The sequence below is a fragment of the Erpetoichthys calabaricus genome, chromosome 3 (assembly GCF_900747795.2).
Source record: "Erpetoichthys calabaricus chromosome 3, fErpCal1.3, whole genome shotgun sequence".
Lineage (NCBI taxonomy): Eukaryota > Metazoa > Chordata > Cladistia > Polypteriformes > Polypteridae > Erpetoichthys > Erpetoichthys calabaricus.
Genome location: NC_041396.2, coordinates 205428290 through 205440933, shown reverse-complemented (window position 1 = coordinate 205440933; position 12644 = coordinate 205428290). Strand labels below are relative to the sequence as shown.

The 12644-nt window shown below is 35.9% G+C and overlaps 1 protein-coding gene across 3 annotated transcripts in view; it reads right to left on the bottom strand.

Annotated features, from left to right (window-relative positions):
* The window catches only part of serac1 (serine active site containing 1), a 49122-nt gene extending 36689 nt beyond the window's left edge, over positions 1-12433 (bottom strand). Inside the window, exons 1-4 of one of the 3 annotated variants that reach the window (XM_028797708.2) lie at positions 12261-12433; positions 11090-11183; positions 3077-3113; positions 2744-2880 (exon numbers count right to left, since the gene is read on the bottom strand). In XM_028797708.2, coding sequence (XP_028653541.1) covers positions 2744-2880; positions 3077-3113; positions 11090-11180 — 265 coding nt within the window. In that variant the 5' untranslated portion in view covers positions 11181-11183; positions 12261-12433. Of the gene's footprint in view, positions 1-2743; positions 2881-3076; positions 3114-11089; positions 11184-11813; positions 11936-12260 lie in introns of those variants that run through there. The other 2 variants (XM_051924545.1, XM_051924544.1) reach the window with 2 other exon arrangements.
* Positions 12434-12644: the final 211 nt, after the last annotated feature.

Sequence of the window (12644 nt, the reverse complement as noted above, 5' to 3'; positions counted from 1 at the left end):
TGTAATTTGCTTTTTTATTACAATTCCAAATATGGCGTTTTTAAAAAGGTATGTAAAAATTAGTTTTAAATTAAATGTAATTCTGATTTGAGTAAGGTGTTAGATAAACCTTAGCAAAGCATACGTTTTTGTACAAACAACAGATATCAAAACACTTTGGGTTATGCACACACACACACACACACTTTTGAAAGTGCTATATTGAGCCAATATGTCAAAAATGAGGAAATTCATCAGGTTTAATAAATGCTGATGTACAAGACAATGAAAAGTTAGAGAAAAATGTGTCTCAAGCCAGAGTTACTGCAGCTATAACAGAGTTTCAGGACAGGAAATGCAAACCTTAAATATTCAGATACAGTTCGATCTCAGATTATCTTCCACCAAACATAATTCAGATCCTGATTTTAGCAACACTGCAGAAATGGCTAATATAGTGTTGATAAATCAGGTGACAGTTAAGGTTCACAAAGTTGAAGGCAAACTGGTACATATAACCCCAACTTACAAATGTGTGTGTTTTTTCCTGCAAATTAAGTCATATGGGTGGTTTCAGAGATTTTCTTTTTATTAAGAAACGAATGGAAAAAGATCTAGTCATATATCTTTAGCATATAATAAACACCAAGTAACTTACTGCAATTCACTTCCAGAGGTTATGCATTAAAATACAGAATACACTTAGCTGACCATTTTTGAATATATGGGCAGTATTTACTACAATTTAATTTAAAAAAAATAACAGAAAAATTCCAATGAATTCCAAATCACAGATTCCAGGACTAAAGATGACATATCTGGATGAAATATTTTAAGGCAAGGGATAAAAGGAAACATTTCAGAACTATTTATAGCTATTTTAGAAGAAAATATTTCACAATGATTTATTTAAAAAAAAGTAATTAAAAAATGGCAGTTGTCACAAAAAAAAAAACTCCTACTCAGAAATTGTTTGTTTATTTTAAAAACACTTCCTTCTGGCAGAGTAGCTAATATAGTACAGGGTAAGTCTTGATATCAAGACTCCTTCACTGACTTGTGGATAACTTGTCTGTCATACTGTGGCGTTATGAAAAATGCATTGTGATGGTTAAGATTGCCATTATCAGTTGAAAGACACTTGACTGGCATCAATAAATCTTGCCTCATACTTAGAAATGCTGAGGAATGTGTATTTCCCACGTGTAAAGAGGCGGTCTGGCTGGTGACACTGTGGCAGCAGATGTCTCCGTCAGCTAAACAAGTAATGAATGGGTGAGCCAGGGAGACAAAGCAGGAGTTGTGCTGGGCTCAACGGATGGAATATTGATTGATTTGTGTTGATTTTTCTTGTTTTAAATTCTGGATCTCGCTGATCATCACTGTTTTTATGGACTATGTATTTATGGAAAACCTTTGCAGTGCACCTTTTGAGCACTGTTTATTTGGAATGGTTTTTAATAAAAGCGCCGAGTACCTTTTTACACCTACCCATTGGTAACGTTCTCGACGGTGGCAGGTTCAAGATACTCCCAGAAGGAACTGGTAGCGTGGAGCCAACTCGCAATGTCACACTTGTCCCTTTAGACAAATGGAATCAAGACTTGTAACAAATTCAGGGATATGCTTGAGAAAGATAAATTTTTCAACAAGCAATAACTGTGTCTTAGACAAACAATTACCTTTCATGACAAATGTTCCCTCTTGTCCATGTATGGATATATAATTCTCTCATTTTTATAAGTAATTCTATAATATCTTTGACGTATGCCAGTTTAATTAGCAGCAGGCAAGTGTCACCTCTGTTCATAGTCCCAGTGATCTCTCAACAGTTTTACTGTATCCACTGGTTCTGCTGTGGAATAAATTATGCATACATCAGATTTAGATGGAATTCATCGTCTGTGACGCCAACACAAATGATAATTTATGCAATGCCATATTTTATGTATGGAGGATCACAGCAATCATCGGATAGAGGGGTTATTTCATCGGATTGACTGACCCAGCACTGACTCAGTTGTGGAATGGCCAATAGGGGGAGGCAACTTGATGGCTGAGGTCTCCAGGACTCTGAACAAATCTGAATCCTATTATGTGGTATCATCTACTGTTGAAATCTGCTCTGTACTTGTAATATTTCTATTGCACTATTATACTGTATTGAGGATTACTAGTGTTCTGTTCTATGTATTGTAATGACCAAATTTTTTTGACACCTACTGCACTCCAAACCTACATGGAAAGGGGTCTCTCCCTGAACTGCCTTTCTCAATATTTCTGCTATTTTTTCCCCCCCGTCTTCTTCGAGAGTCAAGGCTGGGGGCGCTGTCAAAAGGCAGGGCCTGATAAAGCCCATTGTAGCACTCATTGTGTAATTTTGGACTATACTAAAATAAATTAAACTGTATTGTATTTTATTGTATACTAGCATATGGAAACTACTGTATACAGCCATTTAGCATTTATTTAAGACACACTTTGTAGTTTCAACCATAATCTTGATTTTCTGTCACGTCCAATGTGGCCATGGCCCACCCAAAACAAAAAAAAAAAAAAAACAATGTTGTGGTACAGTGGGTCCAATATCAAGGCTACACTTTAATATGCACGTAACTAATTATTATGAGGCTAATGCTCTTTGAAATTCTGTTTGAATAAAATACTTGGGGAAACTGGGGGGAAAAAATACAAAAAAACCCCATAAATTTTAGTAACACATAATCAATACTGCAACATGAAAATGAATTTTAAGCAAACATACCAAGTGTATCCTGATCTTTGAAATGAATAGAGTCTAAATAAATGTAGGACTTGTGCTTCTCTTGCTCAACTGCTTGAGTATTAAGAGTAACTGCTCTGCTCAATGATATGACTTCATAAGTGAAAAACAAGCAGCCCCTGGAAAACAAAGTATATTATATTCATATTTAATGATTAAGAAACAGATCTGCAATTTTTCCACGTATGATTCAAAAAGTTTTTATAAATTGCTATATGTTTTATAAGATAATTACATATGATCTAGTGCTTAAGCCTACAAAAAAAGACAACTATTTCATAGTCATTACAAATAAATCTGCCTAATTTAACTTACCCTAAAAGAACAGCCCCAGTAATCTTGGCAATTTTCCCTAAAAAAAAAAAAAAAAAAAAAAAAAAAAAAAAAGAGTAAAACAATCATTAAGATGGATGGCACAGTGGCATATTGATTAGCAATCCCACCTCACAGATCCAATGTCCTGGGTTTGAATCCCACTCGTGCTTGTGCTGTTGGTATGGAGTCTAGCGGATTTTATACTAGGTATTCCTATTTTGATCCCACATCCCAAAAGATGAGTAGGGTAGGTTAAATAACAGGTCTAAACTGCTATTGACTGGTATCATTTACTGTGCTTGAAGCTGCAACCTGTGACCCTGAATTAGATTAACTGGGTTTCAGAATTTAAATAATGTTAATAATTTAAGACAGGGGTTTTAAAATCTAAGAACACAAAATATTAATAGGTGTATATTTATTAATATAATTAAAATACATAATGCATTCATTCACTTAAATCAACAATTGAAACAAATTCAGTTCTTTTAATCTATGCCTCAATGCAAAATTAAAAAAAAAAAAACTAAATAATTGAGGACTGTGCAGTTTAAGATCATGCAATCTTCTACCCATCCATTTTTGTTCAAACAGAACACAAAGATCGATGGTACCTTCAATGCAGATGTACCACTTAAATTTGATTATGTTTGGGATGTTGGGTTAGAAGAGGTGTACCCACAGATAAACACACACACAAACACAAGAATACTGTCACTGTGTGATGTTTTCACAAAGTTGTAATAATAACCCTTCTTTTTTGAAATGTGAGGCAGCACTAAAAAGTGTTGCTACTCATTGAAAAGTGTTAAAAATGTTTATATAAAGAGTAATAAAAATTTTGCAAACAAACGCACTTTATTCAAATCAGGGATACAAATTTTATTGCAATAGTAGAACCAGCCCTGGATCCTTGTGCCACTCAATCACAGGGCCTAGTCAGGCATACCCATACACAACCAACTGAGGATAGCCAATTAACCAAACAAACAAAATGATGTGGGAGAAAACCTGAAGAAAAAAATCATGCAGATCCATATTACTAACCGAAGGTTGTAAACCAGATAGATGCAGGGCGCATCGAAGCGCACGCGCACTGCGGCATTGCAACGAGCCCGCCCATAGCTAACGACACAGCCACAGAAAACACAGAAACGAGAAGGTTGTAAACCGGATGTCACACGCACTGCCGCACTGCAACGAGCCCACCACCTGTAAACTACACTTGCTCTAATCCACTGTGCCAGTAATGTAGATCACATAATGGTCATTCAGTTTGGCGCCCGCCCCAGAGTCCAGAGTCAAACGCAGCGGCGTCCCAAAACGCGGTGGCGCCTGCCCCAGAATCGAACACAGCGGCTTCCCAGAGTCAGTAGGTGGCGCCCAAATAACACAACGTAATGCACCTTGGCACATGCCCCAGAGTCAAACGCAGCAGCTTCCCAGAGTCAGAACGTGGCGCCCAAACAACACAACCTGTGAGCTACACTTGCTCTAATCCACTGTGCCAGTAATATAGATCACATAACGGTCACAGACTCTAACCCAGCGGCTTCCCAGACTCGGTGGCTGGCACACGAACATCACAACCTGTAAACTGAACTTGCTGTGCTCCACTCTGCCAGCAGTCAGTGTCAGCAAAGGCAACGGAATCACGTCTCCACAAAACGAGACCACTTTACTACAGATATGCTTATGTAATTAAATGACATTTCCCCAGACGCACCCACCCTCCATGATATGTCATCCATCCAGATATCGGACAGAACAGAAACTGATTGCCATTCTTGGATTTTCCGATTCGCTAGCGAATCGCGGGCTTACTTGTACAAGCAGAATGAGTAAATTCCAAAAAGACAACCACTAAGTCTGGGATTTAAACCTGGGATGACAGATCTGTCCGGTAGCAGTGTTAACCGCCAAGTTGCTAAAAAACAAAAATTAGGTTTGTGAAAATAAGAATAATTTCAATCATTATGCTGACCAATGTCCACCCACAAAAAGTAAATAACAAGGAGTTAGAAAATGAACACATAGTTTAGTATTTAGGCACACTCAAATACTTAGTTCACTGCTTTTAAAGTCAGAGCAGTTTTTATTTTTCATTATAAGCTTCAAAGAAAAACAAATGTTTATTAAAATTTTGGAGCTATGAGTCATATTCAAAAATAACAGCGATAAATAATTACATTAATAAAATGAATTTAATTAAAGGTATTAGTGGAGTACATAAAATCCATGTGTTGCATAGTGTTTTACAATATTATGTAGTTAAAAACTATACCCAAATAGGCTTGTGGTAACTGAAATAGCTTTCATGGAGATCCGATTCCAACTCAAGTGATGTAAAAACTGTTTTGATTAATGTAATATAGTCAGTTGCTTGTAATGGGGGGATCTATGGCTATGCCTTTATGAATTGAATACAGGATTTGTGACCAAAGAATGAGGTGGACAGGTAGATTTTCTATTCAAAAAAGCAATCTTATGGGTATTGTTATGATGTGATAAATTTTGCATGTTTTGAGCATATTGACTGGATTGGATTACGCAACACAAGTTAACACTATTTTTTTTTTTTTTTTTTTTCCCCTGTGGATGTTTTTCACAGTGTCGTTTTACAGCATTGGTCACCATTGGCTTGCATTACACAATAAACATTTATCTCCATTCTGCATGAAAATGTGAGATTATAATTTTTCTTGGCCATCACTACAAACTCCTTGTGTGAGTAACATATAAAAAAATAGAAATTTTGGTGGAGTACTCCTTTAGCATTATATTTTCAAATCTGCTTAAACCAATTAGCAATTAAACCATGAGGATACTGTGATAACCACTGTGCCAACTTGTTGCTTACATATCTTGTTTTAAAACTTGATGAGGACTAAATTAATTGATGTTTTGATACATACATATATGACAGACAGAATTTTGTTTGTGCAAAACCATAGACTGTAAGAGGGTGGTGTACTTTCTTTTCCATATGATTGCGCATTATTGTTACAAAGGGAGGTTACAGTCTGTAAACCAAGCTCACATATAAAAGTAAAAAGTCAAATCAAGAAAAGGTTTATATTAAATCATCTAATAGTCCACAATTAAGAGTCTGATCAAAACATTTTAGAAGGCACATGCTATTTATTTTTATTTATTATTTTATTTATTATTTTTATTTTTTTTTTTAACTTTATTTTTCACAAGTTTACAACTCTGAAGATATCAGCTACATAGTTAAGAGTAAGGATGGCACAAAAAAACAATACTTTGGTACTAAAGTTCCTAAAACGTAACCGTACCAGCTTTCTTACAGTATCAGTAGTACCTAGAAAGTAGGTACTCCACTCATGCCTGACTGCATGTAGATGAATTACTTGGGCAGTCACAACAATACATGATAAACATGTAAAAATGTCTCAAACTGTTGATGATAAAGCACCACATCAACACATGTTGAAAAGAAAAACAGCAGAGGTCATGTCTGGGAATGTTTGTGTTTGTGGAAGAGAATTGCAGCGAGCAGGTGCAAAAATTGTACTTGTGTTTTATATTATACACACACACACACACATACATATACATATATATATATATACATATATCTATCTATATATATATATATATCTATATATATAAAAATGGAATGGGTGGGTCGTCGGGTGGGCCTTTTTTTCATTCCGTCGTTTTTTTCGACGTTTTGAAAGTGTAGAATGATTATTTGATTTTTTTGTTTTTATTTGATCGTGTCTATGTAGCCGCCGTCGTAATAAAGTATCGCTAAAATCGTCATTTATCGTAATTTATTTTTGACGTATAACGTCGCCGAGGTCAGTGATACCAGTGCAAAAAATCTGCTTACGGTTGAAAGACACGCCCTACTCACTGGACAGTTAAAAACACCAATCAAACTAACGATGACATCAAGTATTACCCAATCAAAAGTAGGAAAGGAGGCATCTTCATAAAATGCGTGCGGGATGATTTGCATGAGACGCTGCTTTAAAAAAAAAATGATAAAAAAAATACGGGATAAATCCCGTCCAGTATTGATTCAAAACGGGACGCGCAATTTCATTCTCAAACGCGGCACGATTCCGTATTTTAAAGGACGGGTGGCAACCCTACAGTGCCAGGTAACCAGCCATACAATCACATTGTGATTCAGACTAGGAATGCAATGAATGTAATTACCCCGATCTACATACAAGGCGAAAGTCTTGCAACATTCAAAGATGATGGTTTGGGATAAGTACACCATACAACATAAAAGAGCTTATGAAGCCTTGAACCGAAAAAAGCAACATCTCAGATATCGTAAAAAAAAAAATAGGAGCTAATGTCGTTTTACTCGCTGTAGATTTTAGTCAAACATTACCAGTTATTTCACGAGGGAGACCAGCACATCAACTCAACGCGTGTTTAAAATCCATGCTTCTCCCACGCTCGGTTATATGTCGCGTGTTCTCGGGTAGGTGCACCAAAAAATTTATACATTTAAGCATGTAATGGGCAAACAAAAAATGAGGTATACCCGAAGGCACAGCAGTAGTACTTAATGTAACTTTACTTCTTAAATGTTAATGTTTTACTGTTTAATAATTTATACGCTTCTTATATGTTGTTCAAATTCTTTTATCAAAATACCACTGACAGCGCAATGCACGATAACATCGAGTGAATACACCATACGCATCCGCCCACGGCTGCCCTGCTGTGCGCAGATAGCACTTGATTGTACAATAAAATAAAATAAAGATAAAAAGACTAAAACAATCATCACCCATAAAGCGGATAGTAGACGTGACGTACTATATGTGTACCACATTTCAAGTGTATAGGTGCAACGGTTTGCGAGCTACAGGTCATTTAAAATCCTGGACAGACACACAAATTGCCACGGTAGCAAATTACAGAAGAAGATTTTACTGTTTAATAATTTATATTTATATGAAACGAGCTGTATATACCCGCCGTTGCCCGGGGCAGAAGTAACGTAATCGGTCAAACACTTACATATATACCAAAGTAAACCTAATCGGTCAAACAGTTACATATATAAAAAAACCGAACCTAATCGGACAAACAGCTAATCTATATACATAAGCAAACCTAATTGGTCAAACAGTTACATAAATACAAAAGCAAACCTAATCGATGAAACAGCTTCATATATACAGAAGCGAACCTAATTGGTCAAACAGTTATGCATGTGCAGAATAATTTAACAAAGATTATGCGTGTTAACAATCATTAAAAAGAAAAGATTGAGGAACTCTTCTTCTATATGTGATGAAGCTGGATGAAGCTGACTTGACGAAGACGTAGGTGGCATAGATTGGTTTTTCTAAAACAGAAGAAAAAAATGAGTATTATTATTTTAAATTAGAATGAAAATGAGAACCTTGATTAGAGATAGATTATCCGTATTAAAATATGTGCATGAATAAACTTTTGCTAACTCTCTAGCAAAAGTTTATTCATACAAATTGGCATGGGATGGCTTTGTGAAAAAGTAAAAATTAGATAAAAATAAATTGAGAATGCGTACTTCGATTTGACTGAGATTATCTGTAATGATGAAAAAAAAGTTTAGTATGTTTTTTTTTTTCCATACGGGAAGGATGTAAAACCTTACATAGGCACCCTTCAGCCCGTACTGAAGGGTAGTGTCAGATTCTTACTGACTAAAAAACACCCTTTTTATTCCACAGCTACCCCAAAAACCACTATTAGGCATTACTTTGGGGTGGCAGTAGTTTAGTTATGAAACAGCTGGGTCCTGAAAAAAATCTGTCTTATTAGTGGCTTCATCACATATAGAAGAACAGTTCCTCAATCTTTTCTTTTTAATGATTGTTAACACGCATAATGTTTGTAAAATCATTCTGCACATGCATAACTGTTTGACCAATTACGTTCGCTTCTGTATATATGAAGCTGTTTGATCGATTAGGTTTGCTTTTGTATTTATGTAACTGTTTGACCAATTAGGTTTGCTTATGTATATAGATTAGCTGTTTGTCCGATTAGGTTCGCTTCTGTATATATGAAGCTGTTTGTCCGATTAGGTTCGGTTTTTTTTATATATGTAACTGTTTGACCGATTAGGTTTACTTTGGTATATATGTAAGTGTTTGACCGATTACGTTACTTCTGCCCCGGGCAACGCCGGGTATATACAGCTCGTATATATATAAAAAACAGGCTTGAGTTATTGCTAGTTTTATCCCATTATGTAATTTTTTTAGTAACTGGTTTGAACCGGTTTTGAAAGTGAATTGATGTCACTGATCAGATAAGGTGTAATTGTTTAACTTGTACTGTCAATCATTTCTAAGAGGAAATGAAAAGATAAAGGAGTTTAGTCACTTTTAATAGTGTTCTACACAGTCCCAATATATGACGGTTAGCTTCACATTCATACTCTGATTGTAATGAGCTCTTCTATAGATGTACATCAGTCCAAGCACCCGTCCATTTTCTAACCGATGTACACAGTTTCGCATATATGATTGTGGCAAGTGAAAGATCTGTCAGCACTAACAAAAGTTTTAGTACGTAAACATCGAGACAAGGTTCAAATGAAGTGAATTTGGCTTGTTTACACTGATCAGGAGATAAACAGCTCCAGGTGTTATTACCAAAATAAAATTTAGTTAGTGTTTCAATGCTTCAAAAGGACAAGGCATATCTCCCTATTAATACAACATATAATGAGTTAACAGATGTGTAAATCGCCAAAACACTCAGTTAGTAGGATACGCAAAACAGAGAACTGCATTGCTAAATACAAATGTGAAAACACTGAATATCCATCCATCCATTTTCCAACCCGCTGAATCCGAACATAGGGTCACGGGGGTCTGCTGGAGCCAATCCCAGCCAACACAGGGCACAAGGCAGGGAACCAACCCACCGCAGGATACACACAAACACACCCACACACCAAGCACACACTAGGGCCAATTTAGAATCACCAATCCACCTAACCTGCATGTCTTTGGACCGTGGGAGGAAACCGGAGCGCCCGGAGGAAACCCACGCAGACACGGGGAGAACATGCAAACTCCACGCAGGGTGGACCCGGGAAGCGAACCCGGGTCTCCTAACTGCGAGGCAGCAGCGCTTCCACTGCGCCACCGTGCCGCCCTGAATATGTCATTTGATTTTAAAAGCAAACTACCATTCGTTAATGTATACATAGGACACCCTGAAAACATCAAAACAAACACTGTTTAACAGGAGCTCTTCAATAAAGAATTCACGTAAAACTGACAAAAGAAAAAAAATGTTGGGACAGATTTGGAAAATTACATGACTTTCTGACATTTGAAATTTGAATCAATATGACTAATCTGTTAAATATTACCCTTTAGTTTATTTAACCAACTAATTATTTAATTATTCAAAAATAAATCTTACAATACCAGTGTTTTAAAGTTGTTACTGTTAGTATTTACATATTTTATATTGTGTTATGAAAAATGGCACAATATTGGTCACTACAATTAAAACAGGTAATTTAATAAAAAGCCACTGAATGGGATTTCTGTTTTTGCCATGGTATCGAAAGAGTATGATCAAATTTCAGTGGTATTGGTATAGAATATGAAAATTCTTGTTTCATAAATAATAATGTTAAATAATTGCTACAGAATTTTAACAATTACTTAACATGCTTGTATTCCCCTTTCTGAAATAAACAATTGTACTTTAACATTTGAAAGGGTGCAGACTATGGAACAGTAGAATATAGATTATTAACTTTGATGGTAAATTATTCCTCTAATAATCTGTTACAGCAAATAATGTTCTTGATATTTTTCAGGTAAGGAAGACAGAACATTTTGAATTTTTAGAGATATTTAGTTATATTTGATTATCAGAATGGCGTAGACAATTGACGTATTGCACATTGTTTAGCACATACAGGTAAGAATTTCACAGTACTCTACATAATAAACCTGTAAAAACTTAAAATAAACAATGCAATAATTTACAATGTATACTCACATATATTCTTCCACTGTGGAAAAACTTTAATGTTTGGTCCTACATTGGACATTCCTCTTGAGCAAATCATGTAAACATTTTCAAAGGGCATTGTCTACAATCAAAGCAAAAACACAGAATTGAAAGGACATGTTGAAATAGAAAAAAGTTGTTCTAACTAGCCAAGAACAAATCTACTTATTTCTGACATGCCTTTCTTAAATGCAGCATTTTAGGAAATAGTGAAATTCTTATTGTACAATATATTTTACGAATATATGCATAATTGACGAGATCGCAGATTTCATGAGACTACTGAAGAATTCTGATATCCCTAAATATAAAATAGGCATACTCAAAAACTCTATTCCAGCTTTTAACATTAATCTGTTATAATTCTTCTTACTGTAGCCATACTGTAATTGTTAAACAATGCAGAGGAAGACGCGCCCAAACAAAAAACAAAATCACTTATCTGAATAAGGACGCACTGGAAAATGTATGTTCAAACTTGCTGCATCAGTAAACCATACAAATTCAAGAAGCGAACTGTTGGGCACAAGTGCTAAGCCACCTTCACTGCAGATCCGGAGTGATCATGTTGGGCTTGGATCATTGGGATTTTGGGACAATTTCAGCTTTCTATAGAAGAGATGCATGACCCCAATTTGAACCCCAAGTTTCCTCTGCGACTATGTTGTATTGCGCAATAGTGCTTCCCTAATTTGGCCATACAAATACGTACCATCGAAGAAAAAAATAAATTAAACTGCCATCCATTTTCAGGCTTCAGTTTTTGAAACTTGACGTCGGAGCACAATCACGCTCACATTCATAGATATATAGGGTTAAATCAGCAAGGCAAAACTCAGGTTCTTGTAATTGTAGCAGAAATCGAGCAGCGTTAACCACTGTGCAATCGCAACGCAACAAATACATACGCTTTCCGTTTCATACGCATAAATACAAATGTAGGAACCAGACAGGCGTAAAATAATTTTACTGTTAAATCAGAATTGAATTAGATACTCCCACACTTTCCCGGATACGCAAAGAGAGAACTCTTACGCTAGAAAATCAAGAGAACACAATTAAAAACAGCGTATTACGACGTCTTAAAAATTAACAAACCCACACATATACGAATATATGTATAGAGCATCTTATCTACAGCTTGACAGTAAAATCGTACTTCATGGCGTCAAAGCAGCTCCTCCTTGACACATGCCCCACTTCTTATCCTTTACATGCAGACAATCAATGACGAGAAAAATAAATCACGAGTATCTCACATTGCAGTCAACATTTCCACTTCGATTTCCTAAAACTTGTAATTGAAAGCTCTTTCTGACCTCTCGCATTTGACCTAAGCGTCACGTGATTAAACAAACCAATCACGGTGTTGAGAGAGGATAGTTGGAGCGAAAGCGAGGAGTAGCTGATATAATGTTTGTAGATGTACATGTATACGTTAAAATTGAACTGATGACGGTTATTTGTGTAGTTCCTCCTGCGTTTTGAATGTTATTGTTTTTTATTTTTGCAAAATGCGGATGCATATGGATAACCTTTGCGT